The following is an 18,406-nucleotide window of genomic DNA, read 5'->3' on the forward strand; positions in this document are numbered from 1 at the left end:
GTCTATTTAGTCACTTACCTGCCCATCCAAACTAGAGATGTTTCAAAAGTAGGGATCATGCCTCCTTTACTATGTTTTTTTCAGCACACAGCACATCTAAGTGAATGCTGTTTTTATTCAAATGCCCTTGTCAATCACAGGTACCTAAAATTTGTAACTCTGAGAATGTCCGAGAATGTCCCCTCATTACAGGACTTTGGTATAAAAGGAAAAATTACTTCAAAGGAGGCCTTTGACTATCTGGCTTGTGCCTGAAGAAAAGAAACCATGATGACATTTTGCGTTTGTTTTACACCAGCTTTCAAGATGGGCTCTAACACAACAAAGAAATATCTGAGGTATTCTAAAAGTACTGGCTCACAATGATGGCTATTACCAAAAAGGCAACGTTAACTCAATAACAAGAAATAAATGGAAAAACCTGATTAATCTTAATCCTAAAAAATTTTTTTAAAAGACACCGAGAAAGGGGGAAAAAGAAATCCAAGAAGCTAGTTAACTTTCAAATAATTTTGTGGGTACATATAAATGTACATACAAATACACAGATGATACAAGAGAAGATGACAAGAACTAAACTGGTAATTATACACAGAAACTTGAAAAAGTAATTGCAAACAACCAATTACAAAAATGAAAATCTAGGTCAGGGGTAGACAAGTGCGTTGGGTCAATATCCTAAAGCTCAAGGAAGACACAGTCTACATAACTTGGAAAGAGAGAGGAAAAAAGCAATCATAAGTCAGAGGAGGGAGGGAGGGAGGGAGGGAGGGAGGGAGGGAGGGAGAGAGAGAGAGAGAGAGAGAGAGAGAGAGAGAGAGAGAGAGAGAGAGAGAGAGAGAGAGAGAGATGGAAGAAGGGGGAAATGAAGTCCTCAGATCTCTCTTTTAATAAACAAGAGCTTGAAAACAAGCCTGAAAAGGCAGGAATGCTCTTCATTCCAGTTTCTAGTCCAGTTTTTAAAACTCCTTTCTCAATAACTGTTTAACAAGTTAGCATTGCTTATTATGAAATAGTGTACATTTCCTTAAGTTAAAAATAAAACTCAGTAAGATTTACCTTCTTACAAGAGTAGCGTGCCCAATTTTCTCATTTAGAATCAAACAATGTGCAGAAACTAAAGCCTACTGCACTTATTAATAGAGGGATGAAAATGGGTTTCAAAGGAAAAAGCATGGTAGATTATTCCAAATTAGACAGTTGTCTAATTACAGAAGAACTTCATCATCAAGAACAATTTTAGAATAAGAGCCAAATAATTAAAAGTTATGGGCTTACCTGTGCTGGGTATTTAACTATTTATACAAAATTGCTTAGATGTTCAACTGCCTGACAGTAAAGGGATGGTCATAGGGCAAATCTCCTTTATTTTACCATACAATTAGAGAATAAAAACCACCCCCAAATTAGGATATTAGAACACTGCTCACACTTCCCCTTCCCTCTCAGTTTTATCATAGGAAGAGGTTAGGAGAACACGTGTATTCGATAAACTATTTCAAAGGCAAATGACTACTGCTGCCAGATATGTAGAAATCTATATTAACAATAACCAAACACTTCAAATCAAAAGAATACTACCAAAAGAATACTTCGAGCCAGAACAGTTTCTTTGTGCCATCTAAAATATCAAAAAATTTGGAAACTTAAATGTCCACCTGTAACACACTGTTCTATGCAACAAAATACTATACAAGTATTAAAATGGATACATTAGACATGGAAACTGAAAGATGTCCACATTGTGTAAAGAAATAGTCTGTTAAAACACATGGGATCCCACTTCTAGAAATATAAACTAATAATTGCATAACAGGATTAAGAAGGATATAAACCAATAGCAGTTGCCTCTGGTATGTGGATTACAAGGGGATTTCTATACTATAATCTTTTAAAAGTTACTTCAAAAAATTAATCATGTAACAAAAAAAGTAAGAGAGGGAGACAGGGAGAGAAAGATAATAAAAGAGACAGACACACAAACACACAGAGACTAAAATAAACTATGAAGTTAACCTTGTATATTACATGGTATTTACACACACAACTGGTATCACAACTGTCACTAGGAGGACACAGACTTACTCATGTTGCTCATGGGCCGCATCCCCTGGGGAGACTGTCCAGACTGCTGGTTCTGCTGGTTCTTTGCTTGCACCTGGGGCTGTGTTGGCATCTGATTTACTTGATAGGGTAGTCCAAGGGCTGCATAAGCCCTTTCTATAGAGCTGGGATCAATCTGACTAACAGTGCTTAGGCTGGGAGTAGACTGTTGACCCACCCCTAGAGAGCTAGTATTTCCAAGTCCAACTGGTGCTCCAGTCAGAATTGCTAGAGAAAACAAAAGAAACAGTATTAAAACATTAAAGATGGTGAGAAAGAAAACACTATGATGCCTGAGTGAATTTTAATCACAAAATTATTGTTATGTGATTATGAAGTACACACATCTTGTTTCCCATTATTTCCTTGAAAAAATTTCTAGACGCAGAACTGATTGGTCAAAGGGGATCATTGGCATGAAAACCTTTTGATCCAAAATACCCAAAAGGCTTCCCACAGGCTGTATCAATATTCCCATCAGAGTGTATGAAATGCCTCAGAGCCACACAAAAGCCAACACCAGGTAGCATCATTTCTATCAATGTGACAGGAGAGAAATGGTACTTTATTTCATTCCTTAATTTAATAGGGAACTTTTTGGTATTTCCTCCCTCTAGCGAACTATTTCCTAATCCCAATTCTCTACTGGGCTATTTATGGTTTCTTCATTAATTTATGGAATTTAATTACTTTTAAAAACATGCTATATATACAGTTCCAAATTTATCTTTCAATCCTAAATGCTAAATGTTTTGTTTTTAAAGGAGGTGTGGTGGCTGCACTTTCTACTTTTGACTTGTCTTTCCTCTAAGAAAAGCTCATCACCCCAGGCTTCTAAAAATAATCTCAAACTTTCTTCTTTCTTTTTACATTAATTTCAAATTATCTGAATATTTATATCACAGGTATAAAAGAGTAACTTGCTCAATGTCAAAGCAATGATCTTTCTGGATCCTACTTTAGGTAATAAGTACTTCCATTCTAACCTTATTAATATGAAGTCAGTGGTAAGTGGAAATAATCTAGTATGATAGCACTAGGCAGTCACAGGAACTTCACACAATCAAGAGGTACTCTACATCTCACCAAGTTGCGTTGGTGAGTCTAAGAATACTTCTGATATAAAAGCTTCAAAAGATTTAGTCACTTACACTGTTGATTTCTCTTATCTCCAGCATTTTTAAGGGGTAGACACACAGGACAATCATGCCTTGTACAATTCTTCCAGTGTGAAATGATTTGTCGAGAAGATGCACAGTGTGCCACTAAAAAGAAGAAAAATGATTCTTTTTTCAAATGCAGGTTATATTTTTATATTACTATTAGCTAACTTATCGATCACATAATGAGTGCTACAAATGTTACTAACTCATTGCATCTTCATAACATCTCTATAGGGTAGTTATTAATCCTCCCATTTTATAGTTGAGAAAACAGGCAAAAACTGGTTAAGTAATGTGTACAAAGTCACAGAGCACCCAAAGTGGGATTCAAACTCCGGTGGTCTGGCTTCCAGAGCCCCTATTTTTCACCACAAAGCTGTGCAATCTACTTTACATTATAAAAACCTGGGGACTTCCCTGGTGGCGCAGTGGTTGAGAATCCGCCTGCCATACAGGGTCATGGGTTCAATCCCTGGTCCAGGAAGATCCCACATGCTGCAAAGCAACTAAGCCTGTGCGCCACAACTACTGAGCCTGTGCTCTAGAGCCCACGAGCCACAACTACTGAAGCCCGTGAGCCACAACTACTGAAGCCCACGTGCCTAGAGCCCGTGCTCTGCAACAAGAGAAGCCACCGCAATGAGAAGCCCGCACGCCACAACAAAGAGTAGCCCCTGCCTGTCACAACTAGAGAAAGCCCTCGTGCAGCAACAAAGACCTGATGCAGCCAAAAATAAAAAACAAAACAAAACAAACCTATAAAAACAGATTTCTCTTAAAAAAAATGGTACAAATGAACTTATTTACAAAACAAATACAGTCACAGGTGTAAAAAACAAACTTATGGCTCCCGGGGGGAAAGGGAAGGGGGGATAAACTGGGAGATTGGGATCGACATATACACACTACTATACATAAAATAGGTAACTAATAAGGACCTACTGTATAGCACAGGGAACTCTACTCAATACTCTGTAATGACCTATATGGGAAAAGAATCTAAAGAAGAGTGGATATATGTATATGTTTAACTGATTCACTTTGCTGTACAGCAGAAACTAACACAACATTGTAAATCAATTATACTCCAATAAAAATTAAAAAAAAACAACACACAGATTTCTAATGACTATAAATATACAAATTGTATTACGCTTTCTTTTATGTATTGTATTTTATGTATGTATTTTATGTATTTCGCATTCTTTTAGTATTGGCCTACATGATAGTTAGCAAACCCTCAATAATATTTAAAGCTATGCTGGGGCAAATAAAAGTCAGTAAGTATCACCCCAAAAGGGAAGAATCTAAAACTTCCTCTCCTACCACATCTCTAGATACTCATTCACAAAATGATACTGAATTTTATCATAACTTAATACAGAGTAAGGCATTATCAGTAAGGAGTCTCAAAATAAAAGAGAGAAAATGTGATCAGCTCTAACTGTAAAAAAAAAAATATTAACTGCTGAGCACAAAAACCCTTTGAGCCCACTCACCTTGGCAGGACTTGCCTGACTGGCAGTGTGTCATGTGGTTAAGGACGTTCTTCATTGTACGACAGTGGGGAAGGTTGCACTGCCTCACTTCCCCATTGGCCTGCTCTCGCCGCTGGCACTTGTGAGCGTGCAAAAGGAGAACAAGCTGCTGCTGGATGAGCTTGCGCTTCTCTGGATCAGCTGTGTGTGCTCCAGAACCCATCCCTTGGGCCACTGGAGTCACCAGGCCCGGCTGCTGGACCTGCGGGGTCTGCTGCTGGCCCTAAGGGATAAAACAATAAAGATGCATTTGATGATAGGTGTCATAGTGTGCTACCTCCTTAATAAATACAGACTTGGAGATTTTCGAAGAAAACCTTTAAGGACAGTCTACCATGTACCAGACCCAATTTTTTGACACAGGGGATTCTACGATAAATGATGACTTCTACCAATAAGAAGCTCAATTTAACAAGAAAACAAATTGCTACATTAGCAAGCAATATAATCAAAATATAACATACAGAGAGCCAAAGAAAGAGAAAGACAACTGTAAAACAACTATATTCCAATAAAAATTTTTTTTAAATGTATTATTTGAATTTGGTTGCTCTGAAGCAACTCTTCTGAAAACAGAAAGAGAAGGACATGGTAAACTCTAGTGCGAGGTGGGGAAAGGAAGGGATCTGTTGTGAAGAGAGTGTTCAAGTTAGGTTTTGAAGAACAGTGAAGAGCTTCTTGGCAGAGCTGGCAGGGGCCTTTCAGGTGAGTGAAAAATTAGTTTCTGTAAACCCTGGAAGAAATATGCTTTTTCCTAATAAAAAAGTAAACATTTCTGGAGGCAGAAATGCCATATTTTATTCATCTTTGTCTCCAGTACTTGGCGGAGTATCTGAAATATAGGCATTCAATGACTATGGGACACAAAGCAAAAAACCTGAAACATCTGAAAAGGAAATAAAATTCCTATAGGACAATTTTTTCCAAAGATGGACATGAACTACTTGACACATTTACAAATAGAGATAGTTTTACTTTTGAAAAATAGCAATGTTAGGGGCTTCCCTGGTGGCGCAGTGGTTGCGCGTCCGCCTGCCGATGCAGGGGAACCAGGTTCGCACCCCGGTCTGGGAGGATCCCACATGCCACGGAGCGGCTGGGCCCGTGAGCCATGGCCGCTGAGCCTGCGCGTCCGGAGCCTGTGCTCCGCAACGGGAGAGGCCACAACAGAGGGAGGCCCGCATACCACAAAAAAAGAAAAAGAGCAATGTTAGAAGCTTTGGAGATTTTACCATAACAAAAATCACTGTTAAAAACAATTTGTGGGCTTCCCTGGTGGCGCAGTGGTTGAGAGTCCGCCTGCCGATGCAGGCAACACGGGGTCGTGCCCCGGTACGGGAAGATCCCACATGCCACGGAGCGGCTAGGCCCGTGAGCCATGGCCGCTGAGCCTGCGCATCCGGAGCCTGTGCTCCGCAACGGGAGAGGCCGCAACGGGAGAGGCCACAACAGTGAGAGGCCCGCCTACTGCAAAAAAAAAAAACACAAAAAACAAAAAAACAATTTGTAACTTTGAAAGGGAAGTTACTTCTGTGTTATAGTATCAGATACAAATCAGTAGATATGGTGATTGAGAGTTGGAATCCTTTTTCAGAGAGTCCTTCCCAAGAGGAAAGAGGTTCCACTTTTGTATGCTACAGAAAGAATTGCTCACAAGGAGAAGCTGCATATGGCAGGACCCCAAAACTTTCATTGTAGCAGCCCCACTTGCTCCTATTTGGACAGCATCCTCACTGGTCAATACTGCAAGTAAAAAACACCATGTGAAATGGAAGGAAGGCACAAGCTTCCTCGATCACAGGGGCCATCCATTACATCCTAGTGTGTATAGTATAATAAAAGACATAAAAGGTTTAACACAATTCTTCTGTTAAAGCGTCAGGTGGAAGACAAATTTGTAAACGGATTACTACCCACCATGTTGGGCATTCCTCCACCAGGAACTGCCTTTTTGTCCATTGCAAATGGAGATAAGCTGTTTGGTAGTACAGACTTTGTCGGAATCTGTAGACCAAGGCCACTGGCTCCAATCTGCTGTCCAGAATTCTGAGTGTATGGTGAACCGTAAGGATTAGGGTTGTTCATCATTCCCATCTAAGAACAAGAAACAGAAGAGAAATTAAATCTTATTCCCAACACTAATGGGACATTACTATTTCCTTTCCTTTTCTACCTCCTAATTTACAAAGACAATTTTAAAAGAAACTCTCTGTATACATAAACAGACTATAATCTAGGGGCCTGAGGTACAGTAAATTTAGAGCTGTTTGCTGTAAATATGAGATAAACGTTTTAGAAAAATGTATAAGCGTCCTCATTTAGCTGTATCTACTAAGCAGGCTCTGTCATTCATCTCCACTTTTAATGCACTAAATAACTTTCATTTAATGTGCAAACTATAACTTAATAAATTCAATTCAACTCAATAAACCATCTAATCCTTAAATATATTAGAGAACTTGATAGATCAAAATGCTTATTCCAGCATTTTGTTTATATAAAATGTAGAAGATTGGTAGTTTGGGGGGATATGTACTTTTTTACTTAGGGACACGGTAGAACAGTGATTTTAAAACTTTTTCAATCTGAATCCTTTAGATATAGCATGCAAACTTCAAAGTCTGCACCATTTCTTGCTGTCTCACACCTAGCTGCTTTATTAAATTGGCTCTTAAAGTAATCTGAGTGTATATGCAATCCCTATGTACTCTATTTGTTACTATTTTTTTTGCGATACGCAGGCCTCTCACTGTTGTGGCCTCTCCTATTGCCGAGCACAGGCTCCAGACGCGCAGGCTCAGCAGCCATGGCTCACGGGCCTAGCTGCTCCGCGGCATGTGCGATCTTCCCAGACTGGGGCACGAACCCGTGTCCCCTGTATCGGCAGGCGGACTCTCAACCACTGCGCCACCAGGGAAGCCCCCTATGTACCTTAAAAAGTAAGTTTTGGGAATTCCCTGGCAGTCCAGTGATTAGGACTCCACGTTCCCAATGCAAGAGGGCACAGGTTCAATCCTTGGTCATGGAACTAAGATCCCACATGCTGTGCGGTATGGCCAAAAAAAAAAAAAAAAGAAAGAAAAAGAAAAAAAACTAAGATTTTCCCTGTGTTTATGTAAGTCCATGTGGAACCAGCATACTGTATAATGATTAACTTAAAGAACAGAGCATTAATTATTCAAAAACCAAATGTTTTACTGATAACAATGATGCAACTTACAATTCTATCCTTCCACATAAGACCCCACTGTATGTCAATCATCACCTACTAGCAAGCACTCAGAATGAAAACTAATAACACTACAGCTACTGTCCAATTAAAAGGAGTCATACTAGATTTCTATATCCTTCTCAGGCAGATCCAATTCTATCAAAGGGTCCTTCAAATTCTGCCTCTAGCCCCCCAATCCCCATCATTCCCATGTATCCATGCCCACTGTCACTGTCTTAATACAAAGCTCTTCATCACAGCTTTTGTAGACTGTGACTAACAGGTTTTCTTGCCTTCTGTCCTCACTTTTTTCTACTCATAAGGGGGGAAAACCATGGTATACCAGACCTTTCATGATCTTCATGAGAACTGACTACTTCTCCATGGTATCCTATCTCCTATACCCATTAACTTGCAAACCTGAGAGCATCATGCTTCTTGAATTGCCAGCATTTGCTTAAGCTTTTCCCTTTCCCTATAACTAGGCAGTGAGTGGCACACCCTCCTTTCCTATTTTTTACTCCTGAATGCTAACCTGTAAAGGAAATAAAATATTAAATTCGCAAAGAGGCAGGGATGATGACAGGGAATGAGACTGAGGGAAGTGGCACAGTGTGGGTGAAAGCATAAAAAAATGAGGCAGCATGAATGGAAAGCATCCAGAGTAAAAAATTTATTCAGTCTCCAATAACTGGAATTTCCTACATGAATCTGGCCAGTAAGATTGTAGGGACAATCAAATACAAAAACAGGCTTTAATGCAAAGTTCAGGTTTCTTTTGGTAGTTTCCAATGTGGCTGGGAGTGCTGCTGCTACATATTGCTTTTAAAATACTAATATTTATACAAATATAGTTCCAACAGTATGCTCGCCTACACCTGGAGGAGTTATATTTTACTTGTACTTCTTATTTGCATGGAAATTCACGGTAGACATAAAACGAAAGCCATTTAAGAGTCCATAATTTATATAGATAAAATGCTGGGATTTGTAAGATGCCTTGATGTCTCCTGTTAATAAGCGTAATCCCTTCATCAAACACATCCTAGTAGAATCTGGTCCTTCACACATATGCTCACATAGATACCGCCTTGACTGCCTACACTATCCGAGTTTCAATTCCTGACATTGCTTGTTCCCTCAATCACAATGCATTACCTAGAAACTCCAAGTTCACTCTGTAGCAGACTACGGTCTCAAATATACAGATTGCACTAACTGCTGGTCAGCTGGCAGTAATTCATTCCTGACACTTCTGGTCACTCTGACCAACAAAGACTCTTGGGCTTTTTGTTTACCTATCTCCCTCAGAGTTCTGCTGCCAGTGTTAGAAAATGAAATGCAACCAATCCCCCTCCACGAAACAGAATAGGAAGGGAATATACTGTACTTAATTTCTGCTACACTGTAGTTATTTGATCTTTTTCCCTTCTCTATAGCTAATGTGATCCAGGTGTCCAACTACCACCTACCTAAACAGCAACAATACAGATCTCCACCTAAACTGAAAAGGCAGAGGACCAGGAAGCCACAAACAGTTCTAGGCAACTAAAACCAAAGGACCTGCAGGGGACTATTTTATCTTTCTTTAAAAATAAATCTGACACTACAGGTTGTTTCTTAGTGCTCAATACATTAAAAGGGAACACAGGAACACATAAGACACACCATGGTACCAAACACTGACAAATAAAAAAGTAGTGCCCAATATACAACAAATATAACAGTTTAGGAACATTTAACATTGGGACAAAAATCCCTTAATAAGACTTGCAGGCATTAACAGTAGTGCACATCGATACTAAATGTGAAAATGTGACTCCCTGATTCACCAAACAATAACAAATTAAATTACATCCTGACATGTCCTCCAACCTATCAGATTTGATAAATACATCTATATCCAAGTCATTCACCAGGCACTTTGTTAACCATGGCGGGGCAGGGCAGCATGTACAATGATAAACAAGGAAGACGAGGGATCTCTCAGAACAGAACCGACAACCAATCCTAAACGTTTTCTAGACTCAGTCCTATTACTCTTATACCACTGCCTTAGTTTAGGGGGGCGTCATCACCCTATAGGGACTATTTTTCAAATTGATATTGTACACCTAAAACCACACCCATCTAGATTGTAAATTTGGGAATAAGATCCTCCTCTTTAGAACCCATCAGGATATGGCATTAAGATCTGTCTTTTCTCTCTCAACATGGATTCTTCCTCCCTGTCTTACACTTAATACCCTCTTAACTGGTTCTTCCTATGTGCTTCACTCCTTGCCTATCCAAGAACACACAAGAAAGACAAAGATGCAACAAATCAATCATTGCTCTTACTTTAAAATAAAACTTTATAGGTTAAACACTCTTTAATATAACATGCCAAAGCGCATCACAAACTGATGTTAATTTTAAGAGAAGAGCTCCAAAAGTAACAACTTACATCAACTTTCAAATATAAAATATAGGTGGGACTCATTTAAAACAAGTAAATATTTTAATAATTAAGTTTTTATATTTGAATTGCCCCTTTCCATGAAAATATAAGCTCCACAGGGACAGGGATTTTTGTCTGATTAATTTACTGCTATATATCCAGTCCCTGAAACAATGTTGATGCAGAAATTTGTGATTTAGATTAGAAATAGCACAGTGCCCCACTCTCAACCTAGGCCTTCTCCCAATGCGCCTTTCCTTACTTTATTTTTCTTCACAGCATTTACCTGGAATACTATGAATTTATATCTTATGTGTACACTAGAAAGTAAGTTCCGGGCTTCCCTGGTGGAGCATTGGTTAAGAATCCGCCTGCCAATGCAGGGGACACGGGTTCGAGCCCTGGTCTGGGAAGATCCCACATGCCACAGAGCAACTAAGCCTGTGCGCCGCAACTACTGAGCCTGCGCTCTAGAGCCCACGAACCACAACTACTGAAGCCCGCGTGCCACAACTACTGAAGCCCATGCACCTAGAGCCCATGCTCCGCAACGAGACGCCACTGCAATGAGAAGCCTGCGCACCGCAACGAAGAGTAGCCCCCGCTTGCCGTAACTAGAGAAAGCCCGCACGCAGCAACGAAGACCCAACGCAGCCAAAAATAAATAAAATAAATTTATATATAAAAAAAAGAAAGTAAGTTCCATGAAGTGAGTTTATTCACTGCTCTGTCTTCAGCATCAAAGCTAGGACTCAATAAATATTTGTTCAATCAGTGAAAGTTTAAGGTCTGTCATCCCTGCCCCCCCACCCCCCGTATAAACATCAGGAGGGCAGGGACTCTTCACAGGCAGGTTCCTAGAAATCTAGAAGAGGTACCCAATAAATATTCTACCTTCTTGTTTCTGGTTCTCACTCCAAGTGTTCTAAGTAAACCACATCAAAACAGCAACATAAAAGTGCCAGAAAGGGAGAACCTACAGAGTAGATAGTGATGCCAAACAATTTTTTCCTAAGTCAAGATGTCAATATTCTTTATCCTGTAGCAAAAAAAAATATTTAAGGGCTTTCATTTATCTACATGTGACCTCAGTGCCCCCACTCCCAATTCATCTGTATGTCTTCATTTCATCCTTGAACTCTCACCACCATTATTCTCAGGAATATAGAAGTCCCAATGCCTGCTCAAATTATTCCTCTTACAGAGCAAGCTTGCTCCTGACTCCTTGTGAAAATCTCTCCCATCTCTAGTATCACCTTCCAAGCGAAGCCATCTCTTTCATTCAACAAGTATTTACTAACTACATGCCAGGCACTGGCAACCATAGTGTGATACCATTTAAAGAAAAAAGAATAAAATGTGTAAGAAAAATATGGAGGAATAAACATCCAACATATGCTTATAACATCTTAATTATACATACAGAGTACACATTTAAAAGGTTTTTTAAAATATATTTAGCATTCTCTACTTAATAAGGCTAAGAAAGTAGGCTTTTTAAAAAAGAAAAGGCTTTCGGACTTCCCTGGCAGTCCAGTGGTTAGGACTCCGCGCTTCCACTGCAGGGGGCATGGGTTCGATCCCTGGTCAGGGAACAGAAGATGGAGCAAGAGCGCCAACACAGCACTCAGGACAGGCCCAGGGATGGGGAAGGCCAAGAGAACAATTCACAACGCATGGCCCCTCTATGAAACACAAAACCTGTTTTTCTCTAAACCTTTCAAATAACAGCCAAAATCAGGATAATTGGAAGACCTGGAATGTTGATTGAGGCTTTATAGTAAACTAATGCACCTTAATTTCCATCAACCATTAAGAAAAAAAATAACACATCTCTTAAAAAACAGGGACATTCCCTGCCTGCCGATGCAGGGGACACGGGTTCGAGCCCTGGTCTGGGAAGATCCCACATGCCGTGGAGCAACTGGGCCCGTGAGCCACAACTGCTGAGCCTGCGCGTCTGGAGCCTGTGCTCTGCAACAAGAGAGGCCATGATAGTGAGAGGCCCGCGCACCGCGATGAAAGTGGCCCCCACTTGCCGCAACTGGAGAAAGCCCTCGCACAGAAACGAAGACCCAACAAGCCAAAAACAAACAAACAAATAAATAATAATTAAAAAAGAAAAAAACCCCCAAAAAACAGGGACATTCCAAGCAATGGGAGCAAATAAAGTCTACCTGGAGATAATATAATGCTGGCTATCTCAAAACTGTGCTGTTTTTTTATTTTTATTTTATTTTTATTTTTATTCCCTGCATCGGCAGGCGGACGCGCAACCACTGCGCCACCAGGGAATCCCCAAGTGCTGTTTTTTTTAAAGGAAGGCTATGAAGGCTAAAATGAGATGAATTAGAAATGAAATGAAAATATTCTAATACTTGTGCCACAGGGAACAGGAATTAGCTGGCAATCATTTGTTAAAAAAAAAAAAAGTATTACTTACATTTAATATAAGAGCTTCATAAAACGTGTGACAACACAGTAGATCCCTGGCATATAATATGTGGGAAATGATACATGATGTAAGAAGATTAAACATGAACAGTAAAGAATAAATGAATAACTGACCTCAAGCCCCCCTCCTCCATCACTGGAGCACTGAAAAACATACTGACAGTACACAGAAACCAGAACTGCACTTACCTTAAGAGGCTGGGGCCCTCTCAATCCTGTTTGTCCTCCCATCTGGGGAGAGCCTTGCTGCAGTGGCTCAGTCATTAAGTTGCCAGCATTTCCCATGCCTGGGTTTGGGTACTGCATATTAGGTCGCCCCCGGCCTGCTCCAATTGAACCGTTCATGACTTGATTAGGCAGCATCCCCTGTCCACTGCCTGCAGTCAACATCCCAGGATTCATGCCAGCATTCATCCCCGTGTTCATTCCCATGGCAGGCTGATTTACTGGACTGTTCATCATACCCGTTGCAGATGGTGTGGGACCCTGATTTGGTCCACTAGTGCCCATCCCCATGTTGGGAGAAGTCAAGCCTGCCTGTGCCATTGGGCTTTTGACCATGCTATTTATCAAACCTAATCCAGGACTGTTCTGTTGGGCCTGGCTGGCCATGCCTTGACCTGGGCCACTAACCCCCATGTTGAGGTTAGGGGAACTACCAGAACGTAGCAATTCTGACAGTTGTTTATGTTTAGAGGCTGCATCTTGTACCATGCCAAGGCTCGTCTGAAGCTGACTAATATCACCACCATTGGTTAGTCCCAATTCTGTAGAGTTGATTAATTCATCTGGTAAGTCGTGCTCCAAGTCAAATAGAGAGCCAAAATCTAAAAACAAAGAGGAAAGATAATGGTTAAAGTATGACAGAGTCAAAATTACGAAGTTCTCTATACTTTGTTCTCGATAAGCATTAAATATCATTTCTAAACCTCACTCCATGGAATACTATCTATTTGTATTAGTTTTTCATATTATACTAAAAAAAGGGTGTTTTACATATATATATAAATATATAAAAATTATTGTCATGCCAACAAATTTGAACACTTATAGACTGTACCTAAAATAAGACCGGAGAAAAAAGGAATACATCTTAGTACAACCCCCATTACATGAGTTGCCAAAAGTCTGTATTGACAGTCATGAAAAAGATACACAATTAAGTTGTATACCGGACTTCCCTGGTGGTACAGTGGTTAAGAATCCCCCTGCTGGGCTTCCCTGGTGGAGCAGTGGTTGAGAGTCCGCCTGCCGATGCAGGGGACATGGGTTTGTGCCCCGGTCCGGGAAGATCCCACATGCCACGGAGTTGCTAGGCCCGTGAGCCATGGCCGCTGAGCCTGCGCGTCCGGAGCCTGTGCTCCGCAACGGGAGAGGGAAAGGCCACAACAGTGAGAGGCCCGCGTACCGCAAAAAAAAAAAAAAAAAAAAAGAAAAAAAGAATCCCCCTGCCAATGCAGGGGACACGGGTTCGATCCCTGGTCCAGGAAGATCCCACATGTGCGCAGAGCATCTAAGCCCACGAGCCACAACTACTGAGCCTGCGAGCCACAACTACTGAGCCCGTGTGCCCAGAGCCCGTGCTCCGCAACAAGAGAAGCCACCGCAATGAGAAGCCCGCACACCGCAACAAAGAGTAGCCCCTGCTCGATGCAACTAGAGAAAGCCCGCGCACAGCAACGAAGACCCAAAGCAATAAAAAATAAATAGATTAAAAAAAAAATGTTGTATACTATTCCAGAATTCCTTAGAAGAGCTTAAAATAACTTACCTATACACAAAATAAATTCAGAACGAAAGATTTAAAATATAATAATAATTTAAAAAGACAACTTATATAAAAAAGATCTCCCCTTTGTAAACCATTCAGTGTAAGCTCCAGGAAAACAGGAGCTGCTTACCACTCTTTACCAAATTCCCATCACACAGTGCCTGCCACAAAGCTGAATGAATGTGCTTTGACCTGACTTCAGACTACAGATTAGTTTTCCTTAACCAATATCTAGATGAACAGGATACAAAACCATGCCTCTGGTTTCTTCAACAACCGACAAACCACTACCATTCCACCTCTGCCCCATCCCTGAGAAACAGGATGCAAAAATTATGGATTAACCTAGGTTTCTCATCCTTGGCACTATTTAAACATTCTAGGCTGGATAATTCTTTGGGGGGGAAGGGGAGATTGTCCTATGCATTGTACTCAGCAAATCCCTGGTCTCTCCTCCTAATACCAGTAGTAGCTCTAACCCATTTGTGACATCAAAAATGTCTCCATATATCACCAAATGTTCCCTGGAGGTGCAAAACTGTCCCTGGTTGACCTGTTGACAGTACTAACTTATTATATAGATTGAGGTGTTTTGAGTTTTAATTCTCCAAGTAGTTTTAACATTAAAAGGGCACTTCTGGGTATTTAAAAATTAAATATACTTGAATCTACAACCGATAATCCTATTAAAGATAACCCATCCATCAAAGACAAGATACCACTTTAATAATGATTGTGTTGGTCCAATTACCCTTGGTTCATAAGTGCAATTCTTCCTCTATGTGTCCTTCCTGTTCTTTTGCATTCTACCATGGCACTGAAATTAACATGTGTGTCTATCTTTCTCTCCTCCTCTCCTGCCATCTCTTCCCCATCACCACCCCTCACCCCACCTATGCACCCAGACTGTAACTCCGGGAATAACATGTCTTACCACTTACATACCAACTCCTTGCCTAATGCCCAACAGAGATAAGCAACTGGTCATATTTAAGTTGAACTGAATTATATCCCAGGATCTCAGGACATGATTTAGAGTCCAGATTTTTACAGAATTATTCTCTTTCCTTTGGAAAAATCATGTGCCCCTCCATCATAGAAATAAAATGTCTTATGAATAGTTGTGGAATAAAAATAAGGTTTCAAATAAGATTTACCTGACATCACTACTCAAAAGGCAACTGCTTAATATCAATATAATGATATATTTCCTTCATCATTTCCTTCTATTTACATAGTTCACAATATTGGAATCATATATACTTTTTTAAAATAAATAAATAAATTTATTTATTTATTTATTTTTGGTTGTGTTGGGTCTTCATTGCTGCGCACGGGCTTTCTCTAGTTGCAGTGAGTGCGGGCTACTCTTAGTTGCGGTGTGTGGGCTTCTCATTGCGGTGGCTTCTCATCACTGAGCGCAGGCTCTAGGCACGCGGGCTTCAGTAGTTGTGGCATGTGGCTCAGCAGTTGTGGTTCGCAGGCTCTAGAGCACAGGCTCAGTAGTTGTGGCACACAGGCTTAGTTGCTCCACAGCATGTGGGATCTTCCCAGGCCAGGGCTCAAACCTGTGTCCCCTGCATTGGCAGGCGGATTCTTAACCACTGTGCCACCAGGGAAGTCCCTATATATGCTTTTAAGCGATTTTGCATTCTACTTTGCCCCTGGAGTATACAAGGAAACATTTCATCATCAGCATATTTTTAGTGTTAAACATTTAGGAAAAAATAAAAATAATCTCTACCTATTTAGAAACTTAAAAAATACACATGGGGTATTCCATGGCAGTCCATTGGTTAGGACTCTGTGCTTTCAATGCTGAGAGCCCGGGTTCAATCCCTGGTCAGGGAACTAAAATCTCACAAGCCGTACAGCACAGCCAAAAAAAAAAAAAATTAAAAAAATCAAAAATACACAGGGACTTCCCTGGTGGCACAGTGGCTAAGACTCTGTGCTCCCAATGCAGGGGGTCCGGGTCTGATCCCTGGTCAGGGAACTAGATCCCACATGCATGCCACAACTAAGGAGCCCACATGCCGCAACCAAGGAGCCGGCAAGCTGCAACTATAGAAGCCCACCTGCCACAACTAAGACCCGGTGCAACCAAATAAATAATATTTTAAAAATTAATTAAAAAATAAAAATACAGGGCTTCCCTGGTGGTGCAGTGGTTGAGTCTGCCTGCCGATGCAGGGGACGTGGGTTTGTGCCCTGGTCCGGAAAGATCCCACATGCCACGGAGCAGCTGGGCCCGTGAGCCATGGCCAATGAGCCTGCGCATACGGAGCCTGTGCTCCGCAACGGGAAAGGCCACAACAGTGAGAGGCCCGCGTACCGCAAAAAAAAAAATAAAATAAAATAAAAAATACACACATATGTAAGTGATAAAGGAGAAATCACAAACTGAGAAATAAAAATACTACATTTCAAAACTTAAAGGTTTATGTTAGAAAATAAAGCTTGAAATCAACAAGTATTCAAGTTATTATGTTAAAAAAAGAACAGTAAGAAAAAGATCAAATATAAAAGCAATTAAACAAAATAGAAAAATGGAGATAGAACCAAGAGGTTATTAACAAAATCAGAATTTGGTTCTTTGAAGAGAGTAATAAAAGATAAACTTCTGGGAAAGTTAAGGAAAAAAAGACAATAAAAAGAGAAAGTGGTCCTACTAATCAATTTCACACAAAAAACTGGAGAGAAAAATGAATAAATTCCTCATAAAATACTCAATAAACCACAATTAAAAAGAAATTATATAGGATAAGTGTCCTAGCTTGTCCAACAAATCAATGGCATAAAAGGGGGAAGAAAAAAAAAAGAGAATGAGAGAAGCTGTTATCATTCAACAACCAAACATACCTTGTTTGGATCCTGATTCAAACCAACTGGAAATACATTTTAAGAGAATCAGGATAATATAGACTGAATAGTGGGTAATATTAAGAAATTATTCATTTTGTTGGGTATGACAATAGCATAGTTAAGTTAAAATAAGTCCTAAGAGACATATATTTAAGTATTTCTAGTGAAATGACAAGTCTGGGATTTGCTTTTTTTTTTTTTTTGCGGTACGCGGGCCTCTCACTGCTGTGGCCTCTCCCGTTGCGGAGCACAGGCTCCGGACGCACAGGCTCAGCGGCCATGGCTCACGGGCCCAGCTGCTCCGTGGCATGTGGGATCTTCCCGGACTGGGGCACAAACCCGTGTCCCCTGCATTGGCAGGCGGACTCTCAACCACTGCGCCACCAGGGAAACCCTGGGATTTGCTTTTAAAAACTCCAGCAGAAAAAGAAAGGGTGGGGTGGGGGGATGGACAAAATGATCAGTAACTTGAAGTAATAGGCACATGGGAGTTCTTTCTACTGTTCTACTAAATTGAATTATCCCATTTTAAAAACTTTAAAAGGAGACAGAGAAAGCCTGAATAATCCTATTACTATTAAAGACTCATTGGTTAATTTTTCCCATTAAGACCAGATCTAAATATTTTTACAGGCATGTCCTACTGAATTCTCAAGGAAAAGACAATTCAACCTTATACACTTCTAGAAAATAGAAATACTCTAAAAACCACACATGGCCAGTAAATGAAAAGGAAGTCATGAACATAGAAGCAAGAATCCTTTAAAAAAAAAAAAAAAAAGAAAAGAAAAAACGAAAAAAAGAAGAAGAAGAGCAAATCAAGTTTATCAGTGTTTTATAGATGTAATATCATGATCGAGT

At 40.3% G+C, this 18,406-nt stretch overlaps 1 protein-coding gene across 2 annotated transcripts in view; it reads right to left on the bottom strand.

Moving 5' to 3' along the window:
• Positions 1-15,859, bottom strand: part of EP300 (E1A binding protein p300) — a 54,558-nt gene extending 38,699 nt beyond the window's left edge. For both annotated transcript variants that reach the window (XM_028490678.2, XM_028490677.1), the window contains exons 1-6: positions 15,838-15,859; positions 13,099-13,736; positions 6,722-6,898; positions 4,766-5,027; positions 3,255-3,368; positions 2,086-2,331 (exon numbers count right to left, since the gene is read on the bottom strand). In XM_028490678.2, the coding sequence (XP_028346479.1) occupies positions 2,086-2,331; positions 3,255-3,368; positions 4,766-5,027; positions 6,722-6,898; positions 13,099-13,736; positions 15,838-15,844 (1,444 nt within the window). In that variant the 5' untranslated portion in view covers positions 15,845-15,859. The remainder of the gene's footprint in view (positions 1-2,085; positions 2,332-3,254; positions 3,369-4,765; positions 5,028-6,721; positions 6,899-13,098; positions 13,737-15,837) is intronic.
• Positions 15,860-18,406: the final 2,547 nt, after the last annotated feature.

The sequence above is a fragment of the Physeter macrocephalus genome, chromosome 6 (assembly GCF_002837175.3).
Source record: "Physeter macrocephalus isolate SW-GA chromosome 6, ASM283717v5, whole genome shotgun sequence".
NCBI lineage: Eukaryota > Metazoa > Chordata > Mammalia > Artiodactyla > Physeteridae > Physeter > Physeter macrocephalus.